General features: G+C 32.0%; 1 protein-coding gene across 22 annotated transcripts in view; it reads right to left on the reverse strand.

The window, feature by feature from the left end:
* PPHLN1 (periphilin 1) overlaps positions 1-24,020 on the reverse strand; it is a 109,708-nt gene that overhangs the window by 80,376 nt on the left and 5,312 nt on the right. For 7 of the 22 annotated variants that reach the window (XM_039882276.1, XM_039882280.1, XM_039882269.1 and 4 more), the window contains 3 exons: positions 18,071-18,162; positions 7,080-7,244; positions 4,661-4,722 (listed from right to left, as the gene is read on the reverse strand). In XM_039882276.1, coding sequence (XP_039738210.1) covers positions 4,661-4,722; positions 7,080-7,244; positions 18,071-18,142 — 299 coding nt within the window. In that variant the 5' untranslated portion in view covers positions 18,143-18,162. Of the gene's footprint in view, positions 1-4,660; positions 4,723-7,079; positions 7,245-18,070; positions 18,163-20,911; positions 20,955-23,559; positions 23,647-24,020 lie in introns of those variants that run through there. The other 15 variants (XM_039882286.1, XM_039882290.1, XM_039882282.1 and 12 more) reach the window with 6 other exon arrangements.

Raw genomic sequence — 24,020 nt, forward strand, 5'->3', positions numbered from 1 at the left:
TACACGCTACAACATGGACGAACCTTGAACATATGGTAAGGGAAAGAAACCCGACAAAAAAGGACAAATACTGTATTATTCCACTAATATGAAATACCTAAAATAGGCAAATTCATAAAAAAAGTTGAATGGTGGCTGCCAGGGGCTGAGGGTAAGGGGGAATAAGGAATTAATGCTTAACAGGTGTAGAGTTTCTGTTTGGGGTAATAAAAAAGTTTTGGAAATAGTGGTAATGGTGGCACAATACTGTAAATGTAATTAATGCCAGTGAACCATGCACTTGAAAATGGCATATTTTATGTTATGGATATTCTACCATACAACAAAAACAATTTTTTTAAACACAGAAGCAATCTTGTAGGGATTCATGGTGGCCAAATTTGGGCATGAAAATAATGATAACAATGACTTATAACACATTGAATAAAATAGGAATCCATTAGTCCACACTGATATTAAGTTTTTTTTTAAGTGGGGGAATGGTGAAGAGAAGAGAAAGCTCTTCCTCACAACAGAATGCCTGCATAATAAATATGGAAACAGTCTAATTGAAAAATCATCCATTAAAAAGTACATTAATCAAATCAGGCAAGAAACATCAATGGATGCTAAAACTAGTGACTGCAAGTGAGAATGAAGTATGGCATAATCACATAATTTCAAAGTATCTCCCACAAAACACTTATTAATTTTATGTGAGGAGGCTAACTTCACATATTCCATCTTAATCAAGTGATAAAGATCAAGGACACCAGTGAGGGGACAAATCAAAAGCAGGTACAACAGGATGCAATAAAAAAGAATACAGTATCACTTCTGAGACTGCCCCAACAAAAATGCATAACCTAAATCTAATCATGAAGAAATATTAGACAAATCTAAATTAAGAAACATTCTAAAGTGTCTGCCCTGTACTCTTCTTGCCAAAAACAGTGAGTCATGAAAGTCAAGGAAAGACTGAGGAATTGTTCCAGATTTAAGAGGTCTACAAGAATATGACCTATGAACTCAAATTAGATCTTTTTACTATAAAGCACATTATTGGGACACTGCTGAAGACATTAATGGGGTCTCTGATGAAGGGTTACAGGAGTTCTTTAATTATTCTTACAACATTTCTATAAATTTTAACAGTTTCAAATAAAATGTTTTAAGTGTTCTAAAATTTTATTCCCACAATACAAAGAATAATTGTGTATGCCCCACTGATAAAAACAAAAACACTGACTAGCATGGTTTTTCTAATTGTTCAGAAGCTTATTCTCTTACCAATATACACAACTACTCTCTTTGCCTGGTTTACAATACAGTGATTATTTTTTCTACAACAATAGTTATTTTACATTCACCAAGTCTTTTAGGTAGTAGCTCTTAAATGAGCCCACCTGATAGAGAATATTTTACAACCTAGAAAGATGCTAGCCAGTAAAAGCTATAGCTTTTGTGATAGCATAAAATCTGCATTTTGCTGAAGACATCCAGACATCAAGTGAAGGTACAGGAAGGTTTTGAAGTAGATGCACTATCTACTCCACTATGCTCTTTATTTTTTTTCATAAAAATTGTTTTGTATGTATGTAGGCTTCATGAAAATGGAAACTTTTTATCCCCAAAGGCTAGAAGAGTACCTGACATATATCAGACACACAATATTTATCACATGAATGAATATATTGTATAGAATGAACTGTATATCCTGATAACAGAGAACATACTTTGTTTCAATGCTATCGTAGTTAGGAAAACTGATCAACTAATGGCTAATAAATTTCAAACAGTAGAATAAGAGTACAAGGAACATCCTCTAATCACAGAATAACTAGAATATCTCAGAATAACCATAAAATTGCTATATATTAGAATCAATGGGATACAATTACAGCAATGCTTAAAGGAAATATCAAAGCTCTACTTATACTAATAAAAAGGAAAGAAAAATTAATGTGAATATCCAAATTAAAATTTTAGATTTTTTTTAAAAAATGGGAACTGAAGTACTATAGACTTTTAAAAGGCAAACTGAGAACATCTATGAAAATTTAAAATTCATATGCCCTTTGATCCAGAAATTCCACTTTCTGACAATCAATCTCATAGAAACTAAAATACTGTTTCATAAAGACATTATGTACTCGAATTTATTGCAACGCTGTTTTGTACTGAAACCAGTCAACATTCATCAATAGGTGAACAGCTAAATTACACCATGAAACATTACTTGGCCATTAAAAAGAATCTAATTAAAAGTTAAACCAAATAACTTGCAAAGATTTCCACATGCCTCTGAATTAGAAATACAATTTAGAGAAAAGTATGTATAACATGATCTCATTAACAACAATTAAATATCCTAAATTTTTAAAAACATAGAGAATATATACCAAGCTGTTAACATGGCTGTGGTGACTGGGAGTCACATATATGATTTATTTAATTTATGTAAAATTATACACACATAGAGGAAAATGTAAAATGCTAAAAAAGACAGGAAGAGAGAATAAAGAGAAAAAGAGAAACTGTTATTTAAAAAACTGAAATAAACCTAAAAACTGTTTATTTGGGGGAAAATATAAACCATTAGCTAATCTAATCAAAAAAGGTTTGGGGGTTTTGTGTTTTTTATGGGGGGGCGGGGGGTAGACAGTTTTGATTTTCATATTTACATCCTTATAATACCTGATATTTACTTTGACACACCAGGCTTCCAATTTCACATTATTTTCAAATGGATGGCAGTTTGTCCCAGCATTATTTATTGATGAGTTCATTCTTTCTCCATCTGATTTGTAATATCGCTGTTGCTATATCACAAACTCCTACACATATCTGGGTTTGCTTCTAGACTCCCTATTCTGTTTCACTTTCTACATTACTACAGCTTTATAAATTTTCATACATAATGTAATGAGTCTTCACATCTTTTTCAAGATTATTTTTACAATTTGGCTCTTTCCTCCTTCATATTAATTTTAGAATCAGTTTGCCAACTTCCATGTAAAAAAATCCTGGAATTTAGACTGGAACCATATTGAATTCACATCTGAATTTGAGAACTGTTATCTTTATGATACTGTCTCTTCCCAGCCAAGGATGTCACATATATGTTGCTCCCTTTTTTCAGGTCTTTTTAAATGTCCTTTAGAGATGACCTAATTTCATCTATTTGGTCTCACACACTATCATTAGATTTATTCCTATTAACTCCTTATAGTTTTCATACTATAGTAAATATTTTAAAATTATATTTTCTAATTTATACTGCTAATAGTTGATTTTATTATATTGAACTTTGCTAATTTCTTAATAGTTCTAATAATGTATAGACTCTCTTGGCTTTTCTGCATAGACAATCACATCATCTATATATAGTTTTCTTTCTTTCATTCTCACACTTACACCTTTATTTGCCTTGTCTTACTGTGGGGGCTGAGACCTCCATTACCATTATGAATAGAAGTTCTGGTAACAGGCATCATTGCTTTGTTCTGATTCCAAAGTCAAAGCTTCTAATTTTACCATTCAGAATAGCAAATCCCCATTTATCAGATAAAGAAAATTCTCTTCCATTCTTAGCTGGCTAACAGTTTTTATAATTATTGTTAGTTTTAACACAGTAATTAAATTTTATCAAAGTGTTTTCAGCATCTATTCTACTGCTTCTTTTGAATGAGAAAGTCTGTCATGAGTTCTAAACATCCCTACACATCCCTGTCGTGATGCCAAATTGCAAGATTTAACCAACCACTGATACTGAACAGTTTCTGTAAATGGTCACATACAAATTAAATAGGTCAAGACCACCAAAGTATAACTACTGTGGGACTTCTCCTTCCCAGGGAAAGAAGGACTGGTTTGCTTTCTTCTTGCTACAAAAGGTACCAAGCTCTTGATCCTGGCTTCCTCAACTAAGAGCATCCTACTGTGTGCATAGCAACCATCTCTACCCATCACATCACTCTGGTGGTACTTGGGGACAGGGAACTGGTACGACCACAGTCTGCTGACTGCAGTGGTTGGAATAATAACTGCCTTCCTCTGGTCCACTGAATCCTGTTGTCTACTTTTGGCACCTAGGACACATTGTGGCAGTTGACTCCTTGCCTATGATGTTGGGGGGTTATTCTCGGACAGTTCATAAAAGATCCTTAAAAGGCTCCTTTTGTAACTTCTAACACTACTACTGTGATGTCACTAAAAAAAAAACAAAACTATCATTCTATTGTAGCAGATGCCTCTGTGAGTAACTAAAGCTCACAATGATTGAGGTCCTTACAAAATGTGTTTTCTCAAGCAATTGAGAGGATATCTATGATAGGAGACACTCTGTAATGATCCAAGTATTACGGAAAAAATGCCTTAAGTAAGCAAAAATATATCTTATAATCCATACCACACATTAAGAATAATTTAATAATTTGATAATATATCAATACTTTAAGTATTTTAATATATATTATCAATTATGAAATGCTAATAGACAGAACACTAGCTATTAATGCTATTGTTATACTGCGTAGACACAAAAAGAATACAGTTTGTTGCTTTCAAAATTTTAAATCCTAATAAAAAATATTTCATCTATGTACCTTGATGTTAGATTTTAACAACAGATATCTCAGTGAGTCAAGTATCAAAGCAGTTATTATTTTAATCTTTTTACCTGTATTCAGGCTGACGACTTCCAGAATGATCATCTCTTGTCCACTTATAGCTAGATTCATCCTGTAAAATAAAAAAGTTACTTAGATATTTGTTTACACTATTTTGGTCATGTAGGATATATCTAATAGCACTACTGGAAATCAGTCTTTAAGACCAAAATAATGGGGCAAAAACACCTTTCTAAATTTCTCAGAGCTTAAAAGGAATAAAATAAAGAAGATACAAATTATCCATTATAATAACTAATTTAATAAACTGAGAACCTGTAGTATGATTTATCTCTATGAAAATGCTTAAAATATTTCTTTGGTAGGCCCTAACAGCCTTATTGCCAAAGACATACCCAACATAACAATAGCTAAGGGCTGGTCAAGAACAAAGGCTCAATTTAAATTTAATTGAGCATACATTTCTCTACCCTTCATTTTATTCTTCCTATGGCAAGTTCACAACGATTTTCAGATTCAAGCCCAATGAAGAATATGCTACGGTCCCACTTTTCTCCTTCAAGTTTTTTTTTTCTCATTTTACCTCTCATTAAAAACCATAATTAGAAACAATATAAAGAACCATCACTCACTGATAAGCTACAATAGAGCAAAATGTGGCACAAAGTTGAAAATCAATCAAGGAAAGCAAGTACATTTTGTCATCTAAGACATATTGTAAACGATGCAATAAAAGGAACTACATAGAAATCTACACCCAAATACTTTAAAATTACACATAGAACAATATAACATGTGAATTACTTAATCAGAAATACTGATTCAGATAAAATAAACACTACTTTCATCTCTTTAGCATCACATACTGCTACTCTTACATAACTAAAATGTATTCCTCATTTTCCTTCACAACATTAAATATAAACAAAAGAAAAACTCATCAGCTGTAATAAAATATTGGATCAAGTAAGTAGTTTGCTTTAGATAACTGAACTCTAGATAAAAATTAGTGTCATGAGAGTCCTAAGGATCTCAAGTGGGTTTGTTTGGAGAAAATTTAAAGAGAAAATGTTGCATACAGTATGAACAAACACAATTTGTAATGATAATAAAAAAAATTATTGTTGAGACACTTTTATGCCACAAGATTCTAGAAAATAATTATGTTTGTGAGGATTCAAATATAATTGGTCCAATGAATCCAAAATTCCCTCTCTGCGCTAAATGGCCATAGGATTTTCACAATAGGAATATTCCCTCTCTGCGCTAAATGGCCACAGGATTTTCACAATAGGAATAACTTTATGCAAAGGCCAAATAGTTTCTGCATAAGACTACCTGGAAGAAGGGCTCTGATGGCAAAATCCAGTGTTTCTAGAATAGGGATAATGTGTAATTACTTTTCAACACTGAATCCCTCTTCCTAAAGGAACGGCATTTAAAAATTAAACAAAATAAAAATTAATTCTATGAGAAGTGAATAAGTTGTAACATCCCAAAATTTAAAAACAAACACAAGAAAACATTGAATGGTCTCATTACCACTATAGAATTATCAGGGTCACCATGATACAGTAGTAAGAGAACTGAACTCCCATATATACCCACCCTAGGTAAATCACCTTACCTCCATTTCTTCAAGTGTAAAGTAAGGAAACTAATTCCAACAGCCAACGTAAGGTCAAATTTTATCATAAGCAATGCTTGAATATGGTCTGTTAACTACAATGCTATATAGTAGGGAAGGGGAAAAAATGTAGGAAAGTCTAGCAGAGGAATGCTGTAAACATGCAAGCTGGGTCAAAAGAATTGCATAAAGAAACAGTTTCAATCAAGCTCAATGACAGATAACTCTAACATTAAATATACTTATAGATTATTAAAGATTATCAAGAGAAACAAAATATAATAGCAATAGTAATAGTAATGATAGCAGCTAACATTTTATAAGCGCTTACTATAGAATAGGCAACGTTTTGAGGGCTTTCTGATCTAAGTAGACTTTAATAATAACTATAACGAAAATGACAAAAGTGAAACTGAGTCTTAACAACCTTAACCCAACCTCACCCACAGCATTTCATGATAAAAATAAAAATAATTATAAGTGGGCACATCAGTAAGAGATGGTAACTACCTGCTTATTACTTACTGAGTACCAAGGCAATAAATAGATTGCCTTTAAGTACTTCTGTAAATCCTTGCCAGCTTGGGGGATAAAAAAGCAGGCTACTTGGAATTAATGTCATTTAGATAGAGCTATCCAGAGGGCTTACCCACTTTGTCCAGCACCCCAAAATTCTTGACTACCAGTTCCCATTTGACAGCTCCAGTAGGCAATTCAACAAGGCATCAAGCAGGAAGTGTTTATTTAAATGCCTTCATGGCCAGTCACATAAATTTCAAAAATTACATAATTTTTAAACTTATGAAAAAATAACAATTAGTACATGGGGGAAATTTACATACTCCTCTGTGAGGTGGACCACTTCTTCGAGCATGAGAAAAACTGCGGCCCTCGTCATATTCTCGGTAACCAACATGACTGTAATATCTATTGTAGCTTCCTTCACCAGGTCTGTCTAGCAGTGGTGGTTTCTTTGGCACAATATTAACTACTCTATGGTAGCCATCCTAAAACAGACAAAAAGAAATATATAAAAATCACTAATTTCTCTATTTGGTTTTGGAAAGGTTTTTTAAAAGCATAGGAGTTCTTATCCTTAATCAAATAGAGTAAATGTATAAACAAACAAAAAAATGCATTAATGAGATAACATGAATATAACTAATAGTAAGGTCTTAACGTGGATTAAAGGAAATAAAATTGTTCAATGAAGAAAGCCAGGTGTTTAATAAAAAACATGCAGCAATGCAGAAAACCAATTATAAGTAAAAGAAAAAATATAATATTATTGTTTTAATAAAAAAATAAAATACAAAAAGAGTGTTACAGCAGCTCTAATCCCTAACTACCTAGGAATTTTAGAAATAAAACCATTTAAGATAGCACACACCTTTGATCTACTGTCAAAGTATACTGTTAAGAAGAAATATGATATAGACTAGTTGTTACCAGAGGACTACAGACTAGTGGTAACTAGTGGGGTGGGGGAGGAGGGGCGAGGTGGACAGGGTAAAAAGGGGTTAAATATAGGGGGATAGGGGGAGGGTGAAGTGGGTAAAGGGGATCAAATATATGGTAGCTGAAGGAAACTGGACTTTGTGTAGTAAACACACAATAGAATATATAGATGTCAAATTATAATGTACTCCTGAAAATTATATAATTGTTTTAACCAATGTTAAAACAATGTTTAACCAATTGTTTTAACCCAATAAACTTAATTAAAAAAAAAAGAAATACAAGATTTTACATATAAGCGGTAGTGAATTGGGAGGTAATACTGAAGTAGGAAGATCAAGAGGAAATATTTTGCTATTCTTCCATAGCACTGACAGAGGAGATTCTGATTTCACAGGTTTGGAAGCAAAATAAACCCAATATAAAATTTGAACAAATTTTCCAAGTAATATGTTAGTGTTTTAAAGTTTTAATAAGAATGAGTTGTTTGTGGGGGTTGGGAAATTGAGCAGAAGGAGAGTAACACTTGTCTAAGGTTAGTAGCTGCTGTGAAGTAACTGAACAAAAATAATTACCAACAGTGAGAACTAGAGAGATACAAAGCACATATGTGCAAATAATCTGGTCTTGAGAACTCATGCTACCTTTCTATCAATATCAGATAAGAGATACATGAAAGAAACTGTCAAGCTATCAAAGTATAAGACATGATCAACATGAATTAATTTGACAAAATGAAGAAAACAAAACATAAAGCCCAACAGTCTAGGCTGGATACTTTACCATCCTAAGCCTCAGTTTCATTATCTATGAAATGAAATTAATACTAATACATACCTCATGGGGTTGTTGTGCGGGCTAAACAAAAAACAGATTTTAAAGCACTTGGCACAGTAGCATAAACTAAGTGCTCAAAAATTGTTTGCTATTCTGATTACTACTTTTGTAAGTCTAAGTGAAACACTAAATTCCTCAAACTATTTCCTTAAATTATTTCTTAGTATTAATAACTACAACTATTCGGTTAATAAATTATTACATCCTATTAAAACTTCCCAATGGGTAGGAAATTTGTCAGTGTGCTGGGAAAAATAAAATCAATAGTTCGTATCTACTTGACAGCTGAAATGATCTACCAAATTATTTTCCATGGGAATAATAAGGTGGTTTCCTTCTTTAGTACGTTAGATATTAAACCATATGGTATATTTTATACATTTATATAAAATGCAGTATACAAATGAATTGACTCTTATAAACACTATCAGATTTCAATTAAAGCTAAGCAAATATTGAGCTGCTAAAAAAAATTGGCATTAAGCCAAAATTAGCAATATTACAATTCAAATCATTTTCTAATTCAAAATTTATTTAAAATTTTAATTCAAAATTTGTAATAAAAGTAGAATCGCTGATTTCTCCAATTCCAAGAAACCATGAAATTCCATTCCACCATATCCTTGTTTGTTTGTAGATGCTTATTTAAAAGGATGGGGAAGTGAGTATATGTGTCTAAACACCTATGAATAGAGGGAGAACTCCTTACTTAACCAAACAGACTGTTTCTTTGTTCAACTCCCCCAGTTACTACAAAGTATTTCAGGATTCAAAAATGTTTATAGTAAAACTTTTGAAGAAGTAAAACTCTAATCGCATTTAGTTATATGTTTCTACCAAATAATAATTTTTAAAAAGTCCTAATGACAGCTCTTGTATCTAGGAATAAAGATCAAATTTGCATTCCCTTTATGTTTTGAGAAAGTGCTCAGGTGTAAGTACATTATACCATCTCTACTCTACAGGCATCTGTTCTTAAAGAAAACTCCCTAGCTATATAAAAAGATTTAAGGAAATGAAGATGACTATAGGAGTCTGAGACAAAGCAAGACTGCATTTTCAGAGACATTTCATGTCTTATACAAATATATCATTCACAGATTTCTTTCTCTTTCCAATAAAATCTATGGTGAGGGGCAAAGATTTCAGACTTTCTCTTCTAAAAGTTTATATTATTAAGAAAGTTCAAACAATATTTTACATTACCTGCAATGCCAGACCTGAATAGAAATGTCATCATTGTTAGAAATTCTTGTACAAAACACACTGAGCTATAAACATGTAATTTTCCTCTCTAAATGCTAACAAAAGTACACGTTTTCAGGCATTGATATGTTTGAAACCTCCATTTTAGCAATATCTTAGAAAACAATGGCACCATTGGTTTACATACAAATCAGAAGTAAAAACTATGACTTATAAAGTATATCTGAAAAGGTTTTTAAGGATAACAGGATTGTTTTCAATTAACCGAAAAATGAAACCAACAGAATTAAAAATTTCTATTACTGAAAATGTGGGCATTTCAATTCTTGAGTTTGGACATAAAATCTCAATTTACCTCAATGAAATCAATTTTCATTGCTTCTGCTCATTATAAAAATATCTATATATCACTATCAATTAAAAATATTAGAGTAGATCAATTTAATACAATTGTTGCATAAGTATGATGTATCAATTTCCTGTGGATGCTACTAGAATTTCCAAAAATAGTGTAGGATCTACCAGATTTGCTCCTCCAAAGTTAGTATTAATGGTATGATTAGTCAGACCAAAAAATAAAATGTATATGTAGCTCATTATAAAAATAATTAAAAAGTCTATTTTACTTAATCATTTATCTACTCTGACAGGATGTAGAAAGCAAAATTTTGCATACAAACTTAAATACTTTTGTGAAAGCTATACTTCTATGAAATTTACACTTTCATATTTGTCTTCTTAGCAGTGATACAATTACTACCAAGGTCTTCTGAGTTTCTAAAATAAGGACTGTTTGGTCTACTTATACAAATGAAAATCTGATCGGATTAAGATACATATCAAATTAGCTTTGCAATTTTGAAATCTGAAATAATTGTATTTTGTTACAAAATAAGCAATTTCTTAATTTACTATGAATTCTAATTTAATATAACTATCTGTTATGAGAAATGCTTCCATTTTAGTCACCAAAAACAGCAAATTTGATGGGTTTGTTTGACTCAATACATAAATCTATGTCAAAATTTCCACATTAATGTTTAGTCTCACGATTAGGCTGGGTACAAATTATGAGGATTACCATATTTCTTTAAAAACATTTATTAGCCAATGTTATTAAAACATACTTTGCATGCATTTTAACTCAAAAACATTTTTTTAAATAAAAATTTCTATACATAAGCAGCCCCCTTAAACATTCTTATCTTTTAGAGACACATACTGAAATATTTACTTGCATTAGAACTATGGTATCTTGGATTTACTTCGAAATAATCTGAGGGTAGAAAGTGGTAAAGGCATAGATAAAACAAGATTGGACCATAAGTTGAAAATTGCCACTTGATCTGTCCATGGAGAGTTTATTACACTATTTTGTCTACTTTCACATACTTAATTTTTACCCTTATAAAAAGTAAAAACAACTAAAACACACTAACCTACCAGTAAAAAGTATGATGGCACATGTGAATAGTCAATGCCATTACTTCCTAACACAATCAACTTAAGAGCATGAATGCAAGCATCACGGGCAAAAACCTTGGTCTTATTCACTGCTCTACTCCCGTCACCTGGAACAGCACTTGGCACATGGTAAGCACCACATACATAATGTATATTCTACTTTGCTATCTCGATTTTATATCATTTTTGGCATCACATGCTTTTTACTAGAAAAGTACCAAACAAATGACACCCAACCTAAAAATTCTACTACACAAGCTAGTAAACTTTTGCTTTCATAAGCTTGAGGTTTCTTCACTATGATCCTTCATATTTTGTGACATGCATTTTTATTGTAGCACTTACTGGTTTAATTCACTCGCTGAATTTTCAATGTAATATTGGTGTTTCTAGGTCATTTCAATGGGAACAATGGGTCAAATACATGAGACATATTGTTACATAATATAGAGCCAAGAATTGATTATATCTTTCTGGAAATAGTGACAACAAAAACAAAGATGTAATTCTGTAAGCCAAGAAAGTAAAACACCTCCTGGGGCAGCTCTAGACAAAAGAACACTACTAAATCAAAACTCAGCAAATATTTAAGATTCTGAATTTCATGTATATAATTTTTATATTATAAAAAATTGTAAAAATAATTGTACTTTAGCTAATGATATGCATGCTTAAGTAGTTAAAGGGAGTGCCCAAAGTTTGCTTTGAAATGTATCTGAAAAATTAAATGGATTAAGTGGATTAACAAAGGACAGATAGAAGGATAAATAGACAATAAAGCAAGTTCAGTAAAATGTTAATAGTTAAATCTAAGTGGTAAGTAAACAGATATAAAATATATCACCATAAAATTCTTTCAACTTTGCTGTATGTTTGAAAACTTTCATAATAAAATAGTGGTAAAAGTTGTACTTACATGAATAAACTTAAATGAACACTGGTTATATAAAATGTGAGGCATAATAAAATGTGAGGCATAAAGAGAACAGAAATTAAAACATGCACTTGAACATTTAAAAGGGTTTCATGAAATAAGTGGGAAGAAAGGGAATATTTCCACATTAATACATTTTAAACAGTAGTAAATGGAATATGTACATAATTGAATTGCTAAATTAAGTAAACAACTATTTCGAGTTGGACAAAAGAAAGATTTCTGGATTACATTTTGGGTATCTTTATATTTGAGAATATATGGAACAGATATATGTATCATATATTCCTTACATGGCCTCAAAAATTAAAATCATGTTCTGAATTCAGTAAAGAATTTAGTTTTTATTGGTTAAACTCTCTATGATAAATAACCAAAGGCAAATATTGTAGAAATAGTCAACTAATCCAAGAAAATACTGTTATATAACTACTTACCTATAAAGCCTAATTGTGTAACTCAAAATTGACTGAATGTAATAAAAAAAATAAACTATTGCTGACATCGCTATCCTCAATCTTTACAATTCCCACTGCTACTAAGATTAGAAAATCTTTTACTTAATATGTGTTTGTTAAAAAACAGAAAAAGGCAGAGAGAAGCAGATAGGATGTCTCCAGCCCCAATTTTACTATAATGCCCAAAGCACATGCTGCTAGCGTTTTGATCCTAATTTCCAAACTTTACAGTCTCTATAAATTCTGAACCTGAAACTTGGCCCTATTTTAAAATAAACCAATGGAAAATGGACACTTTATGTTGCAACTTCATTAAAAATGTTCCATATTACCTATCTGTTCTCCATCAAGCTAACAAGATGGACTCTCAAACTGGAAGTTTACTGGTTATCTAAAAGTCATTCTGTCAGAAAACTTCATAAAGGCTAAGAGATCAGAAATCAGGCTCCTAAAAATTACAAGTTAAATAGGAGAAAGCATGCTTTTAAAAATAAGGGATTATAAGTTAAATGTAGGTATTGTGCAATAACCAATTTCCTCCTGATAGAAGAATGTGTACGTATGCTTACATGCAGATTCTCTGTAGTGTACCTCTTTGGGCTTTATCTCCCATCTACCCAAGTTTAAGACAAAATAAAAATTTCTGTGAAAACACCTTACAAAAGTAACTTATTGATGCAGGAGTAATTTTTAAAATGCTGTAAAGTGCTAAAATATAATTGCTACATTTGTCAAGTTGTACACTGAGGATAAGCTTTCCAATACTCAAATTTAGTGTGATTTAATATGGGCATCAAAATATGTGAGTGTCCAACTGCCTTTCCAGGTTCATCAAAGTTAGAAGCTCAAAATAGCTGCTTTTGTTAATGAGGTCATACTAGTGTAGTAGGTATCTTCTCAAGTTTCCCCTTCATGTCATACTTTATGTCATATCGAATAGTTCCTCAAATACATTTCTGATGTATCAGATGGGGAATGAATGGGCCAAAGGGAGAAGGATAAAAAAAAGAAATGCAGTAAAATTGCATAAAGTAGAACATTAACTTTCTTCATCCCAGGCACTAAATGCTAGTGGGTTCTTCTCACTTTTTAAAGAATTAACTAAAGTTATATATTTACAAAAAAATAATACGCCTTTTCAAAACTTTATGTGAAATTTTATTGAGGTATGACATACATACATACAAAAAAGTATATAAATTATAAGTACTCCTGGATAAATTTTCACAAGTTAATCACATTATGTAATTACCACCCAAATCAAGAGACTGAACATTCCCAGCAAAGCAAAAGCTTTCTTGTGCTCTCTCCCAGTCGCCACCTTTGTCTTCCAAAATTAATCACTTTCTTGTTTAGTTTTGCCTGTTTTGAAACTTTATGTAAAACACAGAGGATATACTTCTGTGTCTGGCTTCTTTCTTTCAGGGTTATGTTTGTGAGCTTCATACATGTTATTGCATTTGGCAGAGGTCCATTCATTCTCATTGTTGCATGACTGCACAATTAATTTATCTACACTGCTGGACATTTGGACTGTTGCCATTTTGGAATTCTCATGAATAATGCTGCTTCTGAACATTCTTGTACATGTCAATATGATATACCGATAGCTTTTAAAATAACATTAGATGATCTAAACTTTGTAAGCAAATATTTGAAAGTGTTTAATAGTTATGTCTTTATTACATCCAAAGTCAGAAATTATAACTTTACTTATTTACATTTCTAGTTTTAGTGTCACTTATCAAACAGTTTAACTCAAGGATTCACTGAGTCCATGAAATCAGATGTGAATATAAAATTACTTCTTCGCTTAAATGTAGACAACAAACAATAACCACAACAGCAACAGCAATATCTGTGGCTTCAGCACTAAAAGAAACCAGATATTTTTATATCATGTTACTGCTGTTGCAGATATCTTGAAATATCATTTACATTTATCATTACTTTGAAAATATAGCAATGAAACCCCTATCACTTGCTCTTGATATTTAATGAGCTACTAAAGAAATATCTATTACTACATCAAAAATTTGGTTTTTAATAGTTTAATAATTATATTCAAACATAAGTAGTCTCCTTTAAGTCTGTGTATTTTATTTTATAGGTTTAAAAAGGTCATTCTGAGAAGTGATCCATAGGCTTCACCAGACTGCTAAAGAGACCCATGACACAAAAATGTTAAAAATCTTTGCCTATGCTTTATTTAACTGAAAGGTAGGTGTAACATAGAAGGCAAAGGTATATCTCCAAGAGCCATCAAAGGGACATAATATGTTGAGGGGAAGAGAAGGCTTTGAATTACTAAATTACAAAATAAGGCCTAGTTCACCAGAGGTGGGGGGTGGGCGGGGGGAAAGCATATCTGAATCTTGAGGAAGAGGAAATGTGAGAATACATAAGGATTTATAAACTAGAAGAGGTTAACTGGGGGATGGAGAAACCAATCTAATTAAATTAAAAGAGGAAAACACAGAGAAATGAACCTGTACAAGGTCTGGGCATGTTCTATGCTCTCAAATGAAGAAAAGCAATCTAGGCTCCTATATCTCTAGGAGAAACAAAGCAGCCAGAGAACTGAAGTGAGATTTCCCTTTAACTGCTTAGTCTGATTTTAAAAGCAATTGCGATATAAAACATCTATCTTACTGCTGTTGAAATTATTTGTACGAAGGGAAAAGAGCATCTGTTTCACATTTACATACACAAAACTGGTATAAAATGAAAAAGTTTGAGTTCGTTTAGATTTCACCACAATATCTTCATTCATTAAGGGCTTCTATCACCTGTCATCTTTACCTCAACTCCTGTCGTCATCATCAGTGACTTCGGTGTTTACTTGCAATCTGCATTTCTTACTTGCATAGAAGAATCACTTGTTGTACTTTTAAACAGCACTAATGTCCAGATCCTACTTGCAGATAATTATGACTTAATTATCTGGAATGGGGCTCAAACATCAGTACATAAGTGCTCCCTAGGGGATTTCAATGTACAGCAAGGATTGAGATCCTCGCATCAAAATCATCCAAAAATCTAGCTTCAAAGTTTTCTGGACCTCAACTCCAATTATCTTGACCCACCCTCTATTCTCGCCACCTTATACTGAACTTTAATCACCCAGAACTGTTCCATCTTGGCAACTCTACATTCCAAAATACCAACTGCCTTTCTGCTGTACCTCAGCTTTCTGGTCTTTGAGCTCACTAAGCCTTTTCTGTCCCTCAGCCCCTTACTTCTTTCAATCCATTTTCACTCTGTCTTACTTCCTTTCTTAAACAGTCCATAACACATAATATAGTATCTCAATAATTCTCTGGGTCAGAACCTTCGATACTCTTATCTCCCTAGGTCTAGCACTCATCCTGCAATCTAAATCAACACAACTTGCTTTCCCCTCTCCTAAACTGGGCACCCAAGGTAATAAAGCACATAATCCTGCTGACTGTGCCTCTATAAAATTCATGGTTCACAAATTTACTGGCCTTCACCAAGTCTTTTTAAACATCCCTGGTCAGGAGATATCTGCAATGGCTATTCCAAAACTTCAATGCTGGCCTCAAGTGTCCCTCCACCTCCTCAACTTTGAACAGATGATCTTCCTACCTCGTACTCCAAAGAAAAACAAAGGCTATTAGACACGAACTTCTCAAATCTATTCTCACTCAAATAATGACCGAACATGATCTGGAGGATGCTTATTAGTCTTTATGACACTGATATTATATATAACTGATTATCCCATCTTAAAACACACTCTTCCCTAGCTTGTTTAAATAGCTCCCTTGCCTAGCATAGCCCCTTGGCAGGCTCTCTCTGCTTCCAGTCTTAACAGCTCTTTAAGCCAACTTCCACTGCAATATGGTCTATAATATAACATAGCATGCACACATAAGGCAGAATGGTGTAATAAAGACTTTATATTGCAACTTCTCCCATTTCATCATATTTCCCATCGTTGTCTGAAATTATATTTCTGTATATAAATCTGCCTACATTTTATGGTATCTAAAACATTTTACTAGGTTCTATAAATGTTGTACCTTTCAACAGTAAGTACTATTTTGAAGATTAGGAAATATATAAAATTCATCACTTGTAAGCAGGCAATAGTTAAATGTGTAAGTATAATAAATTAACATTTAAAGAAAGTCATCCCCTCTCTCAATTACCTTATTTTACAGTTAGGAACCATGTAAATGTGTTAAATTTCAAAAAAAAAAAAAACTAAAAAAGAAAAAAAGGCAATCCCCCAAATTTGAAAACTAAAACAAACCCAACTATATATCGAATTGGTGACATACCCACACTGAAACTTCTTTTAAGTATCTTTGAAAAACAAATTCCTAATGGGACATAAATTTGAGCAGATGGGGTTCTAAAAATTAAATTATTTTCTTGATGTCATCCCTTTTCTCATCTCTGCATTAGTCTTATATTTATCTACATCACTTGTTAGTCGTTCTAGGTATTACGATAAAGTAATTTTATCAAGTTGAAAAAAAATTTGAATTGAGATTTTGATTAGAACCAAAGTCTATAAATTAACCTGGAAATAAATGACGTAGTAATAAGTCTGCTCATTCTGAAATATGGTAGGCCTTTTCATTTTTTCCTTCTTAAGTCATTTTAGATCAACCCCAACTTAAGCTGTAACCTAGGTCAAATGACAACCTTGAAGATAACATCACCCATCTAAGGATTTACTTATAATATGTAAGTTAAAAAATAACCAATATATAAATAAATACTTGTTCTCTTTGACGGTGTATAATGAATCCATAATATATCCACATACCATGACCACAAATCCAATCCCCTGGTGCTTAGAATGGGCCTGTGCAAAACTGTAAGACTGATGGCTTCTTGACCTTCCCCAAACCCTCCTTTGGGTCTTTATAGAGGATTTTAGGGAGAAAGTGCACATACTCATTCAAAAAATACTGGGCTCCTATTATGTGCCAGGTACTAGATATAGTGCTGAGAATACAGTAATAAGCAAAATAGCACACTCCTTGAGAAAAGACCTGGTTCAAAATTCCCAAACTCCCAGAGTGACAAAAGAGACAAGCAGTAGGACTGCCTGCCGCCCCTGAGCTGCCCTTACTTCAGAATTTCATATCCAATTTGCAAACATTTTCAGGAATATAGAGAAATAGGTGACAGCCAACAAGTGCTCAAATACTTTAACTGATGGTCTGACCTTTATCAAATCTAAAATTTTCACTAATTAAATTCAATATAAACCTTCTATTTTAGAAATTTAAACAAGAAATATAAAATATGGATTTTCTACATAAATAGAATGTTGGCTTTCAAACTTTTAACTTTTAAAAGATAAACTTTATCTATCTACATTTCAACCTAGACTTGTATATTTTTGGCACTTGAAGATTTTATTAAGAAGCCTGGCTTTGGTGTACCAAATTCACTTAACACTCTAGGTTTTGAATTACATGTAGAAACAACTTACACCAGGGTGACTTCGAGGAGGTACTCGTTCTCTTGGAAGCCTTTCACAGTCATATCGTCCCCCAGACCACATTTCATCTCTTCTGTAAGCCACTAAAGAACAAAAAAGAAACCAAAGAATTATGTTTTTAGGAAGTGATAGAGAAGATAAAGAAGTAAATGATTACTTTCCAAAGCAAATCTTTTCCAGATACTAAAGAAAAAAAAAATCTAAGTGAGCAAAAGAAAAAAAGAATTAAGGCAAGTCTTCCAATTCTAAAATTTTCTTTAAAACAACACAAGCCCCACCTTCCTTGGATTTCCAAGGCTACATAAAGCTTCAACAAGATTGTTTCCATCAATTGTGGAGGGAGATCCATAAGACCACAAATATTTCTTCATTCTCATATAGTAAAATTTAGAAAAGATTCATTTTAGGAATAGTTAAAAAAGCTATTTTTAAAGTTATTTAAAATTGTCCTGGGGGTGGTTTATACAATATGATTTTTTTTTTGCTTTTCTATATTCTTAGATCTTACATATTATATTATGTTCAATAGTGATTTTAACTGAAAAAAGGTATTAAAAATTCCTATAAAAACAACAAACACTGAAACAAACTACTCAATTTTTGTTTTTAATGTTATAAATTTATCTTAATGCAAAGGCACCTCGTAATACTTGAAATTAAAAGTTCTGTCAGCATTTTTCACGTTTGGGATGCACAGAGAGGCCTCCTACTTTGAGAATTGACACATTCTGGGTAGAAGCTAATGCAGTACATTACAGGACCAGATGAAAACAGAATCTGTGAATAAGTAGAAGACAAGGCAAACAAGAGAGAAGATGAAAACAGGGTACAGGAAACAGCCAAAGGTCATTTATATGAAATGGCAAGACAATAGACCAGGGGTTGGCAAATTTTTTTGTAAAGGACCAGAAAATATTTTCAGCCCTGTAGGTCACAGGTTTCTGTCACAACTACTCAATTCTGCTGCTTTAATATTAAAGAAGCAATAAGCAATGTACATAAATGTATAGGTGTGGCCACATTCCAACAAAGTTTTATTTACCAAATAAATACAGGCAGTACCCTGACAACTCCTAGAGTAGGTGACATAAATGGTTAACAGGGTAGAACCAGGAGAGCATAAAATAATCATGGAACAGGTTCTGAGCCAAGAACTGTGAACCATCTTGTTGTGTAGAAGGATGATCATGAGCAAGAAGTAAATATGGGACTAAGTTAGCTAAGTTGGGTTCTTTTTGTACATTGAAAATAGGGCAACAAGTCCAAATGCATAGGCCAGAGATCTGTGAAGAAAAATATTTCAGAGAAGACATGTCAAAAGATTTTTGGTGGCTCTTTATGATGCAATACTAAGGGTGGGGGAAAAAGGATGGTCAACTCATTTTGGCAGTATAAAATTCTAATAGTTTGGGTTAATGTAGGCTGAGGAAAACATAAAGGCTAGAAGGTAAGAGAGTACTTTTTGACATTATCATAGTACAAACAATCTTAATTTTCTCTGTAAAGCAAATCTTTGATATTTTCTAATACAAACAGACTCCCTAAAATGAATTAACTAACCAAAGATGGCTAGGGAAATCTTAATTTCTTTAAGTTACAAATTAGCTTTTAACAGTATGCATAAATCAACCTGAATTCTAAGTCTGTCATCAGATATCATTAATGATGTTATTTCAAAGTAACCAGTCTATTAGGTACAATAATTGATGGAAGTTTAAAAGTTAAAGAGTTTGTCAACATTACTTCTCTCCCACCTTTACTGAACACATTGAAGGTTTCAGTCTAAAGTGTAAGGTTTATCCTACGTAAGACACAATGCAGAAAAATAGTAACAGCAGCAAATTGAAATTATATCACAGGAAAAAATCAACAACCCAAAAGAAAAATGGACATATGCTATGAAGACAGTTCACAAAAAAAAAAAAAAAAAATACAATGGCTCAATCTTTTGAGATGCTCAACTCTCTTCAAAATAAAGAAGATAAAAACTAAAACTACAATGCAGTACCAATTTTCGCCCAAAGCTCTGCAAAAATACGAAGTGCTTTGAAGAGAGTAAGAAAAGCAACACTCTTATACATTAATGAAGAAAGTATAATTTGGTACAACTGGGAACAATTTGGCAATATTTATTAAAAATGTTAAATGCACATACACTTTTACCAGGCAATTCCACTTCTATGTACAGTTGCATATGTGCACCACAAAGATAGAAAGCAACCTAAAATGTCCTTCAGGAGGACATAGATTGAATAAAGTGTTATATATTCATATAAAGAAATACTGAGCAAACCATTTCAAAGAAAAGTAACCCTATATATAACAATACAGAAAGAATGCCAAGATACACTGCTAAATAAAAAAGAGCAAAGGGCAAATTAACATGTAGAGTATGGTGTCACTTCTAGTGGAAAAAAAAGGCAGGGTATAAATATATATGCTTCTGCACAGACTTCTGGGAGTATAAACAAGAGAATGTCACATAGCCTGTCTCAGGGGAGTACTGAGTGGCTGGGGTATAGCAGGGCAAATATTTTCACTGCATAATATTTTATACATTCTATTGTCCATTATAAAAATAATTGTTTTTAAAGGTCCTGAAAATTATTTAATAAGCATATTGTGTCAAGTGATGGCAAAAATTATAAATATAAATTAATGAACTAATGGAGAACATAAGTAAAAATAAGATTTTGTAATTAATGAAAAAGAAAATTAAACTACAAGAATTCTAAAGAAGTACTACATAGTTTCTTAACTAGATATAACAATAAATTATTAAAATTTATTGGCTTGTCACAAAAATGTAAGAATAACTACTATACTACTTACTTGAGTCCTTTCAGGAGTCAAATTTAAAGTTTTCAACAATCTCCTGTAGGAGGGGAGGAAATACAGACATAAGGATTTGTGTCTGTATAAATCAACCAATGGAGAAAAATAATTAAATCTTCACTATTTGTATAAATAAAATTCACGAAATAAAAAATTGTGGGCATTAACAAGTAAATTCCCTTTAAATACACCTTTGAAAAAATAGAAAATAGAAGATATTATTTTGACCACTAGAGGCCACCTAGTTTTCATAAGAATAAAATTATGTTAGAAGAATTCTAGTCCGAATTTTGCCAGTTGAAAGCTGGGCAGGACATCTCTTATCCTTATCTCTGAAAGGAATGTACTAGATGTTTAAGACCATTTTTATCTAGAATATTAAAAACACTGGCTTTAAATACCACATATTTGAAAAAAAATGTCACCGTTAGTCTGGAAGTCTCTACAGTTTTATATTGGCAGTAAATGGTCCCATGTTTAAAAGTAATTAAGGTGACAATCACCAATTAATCATAGAATACTAACTTAAAAACAAACAAACAAACAAACAAAAACACTTAAACTTATTAGGTAAAAATTTGACAGTGGAAATTTTCCCCCAAATAAATAAAGTGCACTGAACTAGCTTAGGTAAAATAAAAAACAAAACAAAAAAATAGGCAATGTGTGATTCATGATGAAAATTGTGAATCTATGAAATAGTCTTACCTTTAAAAAAAAAAAAAAGTGAATCTAAATCTACTTGACTGTGTAGCTCTACCCAACATTTTATAAGAAATTCAAAGGACAGAGGAGTTTGGCTCTATTACTGAAAGAGTAAACTCACCTAAGCTCACCTAGCTGCTGCAGAGATTTTGTGAAGTGCCTCAGAAGGAGAGTACAGAAATAAAACTATATGTATAGTCTTAAATTTATAGGTCATTCCCAATCTTGTTGCCTTTTTCTGTCTGGCAGTTTGGAAGACAACAATTTTATTGTAATTACCTCAAAGTATTTCAACTCTAATTAATTAATCCACAATTTACAGCTTAAAAAAAAAGCAGCAATAAATTAAAAGTGTATAACTTTGATGAAAACCTAGCAATTGGAAACAAAGCAGCTAGAATAAGGTGAAATAATCATATAGGAATTCAAAATAGGATTGTCTAGAATATATATCGAGAGCCAAGTAACCAATTAAATTCATAGGTGGAAGAGCTAAATATTAACGATTAAAACAAAGAGCTAAAATTCTGAGCTGCTTCAACAAATGGAGGCAGAAAAAAACCTAAAGTAAATTTATCTGATGTGGATTTAAATGGGTATGTTGTTTCAGTTTGGGAAGATGCAACGTGTTGAATGGTGATTGTTGTACAATATGAATGTACTTAATACCACTGAACACTTAATGGTTAAAATGGTAAATTTTATGTACGTTTTACCAATAATTTTTTTAAGTGAACTTCTCTAGTATTAAACTCCTAACTAAATTTTCTAAATTTTCTATAATGAACTTAATTTCTACAAGAAACAAACAGTATCCACAAAACAGCTAGATACTGCACTATTGTTACCACATTTCCAAGTCCTACAGTTAATCCTATAACAACTTTGCATATTTGACTCCATACCTGATGATTTCCCAATGGAGTACTGATCTTACATGAGCTATGGAAATCACAGTTTCAAGTAGAAATGTTTAGTAAATTCTATTTACTTTAAAAAGCTGACAATTTTTAAAGATCTTAATTTAAATTTTCAATTACTGTATATATGGTGAATAATTTTATAAAGAGAAATTAGTCTCCTCTACAAATAACAATAAATGACTTAAATGTCTATAATAGTGATTAAATGTACACATTAGGCTATAAAGTAATCCTCTTTAATCAATTATTTCATTCTTTTAAGTTATCTCTTACTGGTGAGTATACTAAAATATTAATATCTTTACAGAATCTGCAGGTAGTTTCTAAATGTCCTCTCACCATACCTATGCTGTTTTTAAAAAATGGCAATATCAGAATATGATGCTTAACTGTTATATAAATTACTGTATTTTCACGGTAAAGAATATAAAAATAGAACACAATATAATGTTCTATTATTATAAATTAGAGAATGGTGTAGCAAAATAATTAGCATTCAAGAGTATAAAACACCAAAAAAAAACAAACAGCACTGGTGAGGTCCACATCAAATTATTAAACTTCCCTCATCCTTAACAAATCTATATAATTGGGTCAAGAATATAAATAGAAGATTCCATATCAACTTTGTATTGTTAGTGAAACAGAAGACACAGTTTGGGGATTGCATACAAAAGAAAGAACACTGGACTGTAAAGATGAGTATTAAGCTGGATCTTAAAATTAAGACAACAAAAGGGAAAAGGTATTAGATAGAGGAGGAGGATATGATGATGAAAGCACTGCAGAGTAATCAAGAGAGAGAATATGTTATATCATCTAAAATTCAAATAGCACCTAGTAATTTTTGAAGGATTTTAAAATAGCTGATGAGTACTGTAATCTTCTGATTAGTAGTACATGTTGTTTATGATATTATCCAGATTTAGGAAATTGACCCATCCTGCAACTAGAAGCCACATCAGCTAAATTTAAAAAAAGGTTTCCTATGTCCGGTGAAGTGATCATGTTACTTACCTTGTCATCACTTCACTAATTTCCTCCCATTAGTGGAGTCTCAGAAGTACTCCAGTAAAGTTGTCTGATCCAACAAGATATAAAAACTGAAGAATACAAGTGAAAAATGAAAGGACCCTCTACATCACAATTAGGTAGATAACAGATTTAGAATACAGTGTCCAGAATGTAAGCTTCATTTAGAAGTTTGCTAATAACTGGTTCTAGATTTTTAAAAAACCTCATTCTCTTATGTCATATTCAATAATACTTAATATACCATCATGGTATATTTAATCCAGAAAAAAAAAAATAAGTCTTTCTTAGAACACTCCATTGAGCTACTCAACCATTCTTATATTAAATTCAACTGAGGGCTCAGAGGATAGGGAGGACTTGAATTGTGAGATAAGCCTGGAAATCAAGAAAACAGTCACAGACAATATCTTTCTGTCAAACCAATCAATCACACTTTGAATCTA

The sequence above is a fragment of the Pteropus medius genome, unplaced genomic scaffold (genome assembly GCF_902729225.1).
Source record: "Pteropus medius unplaced genomic scaffold, Ma_sr-lr_union100, whole genome shotgun sequence".
NCBI classification, from domain to species: Eukaryota; Metazoa; Chordata; class Mammalia; order Chiroptera; family Pteropodidae; genus Pteropus; species Pteropus medius.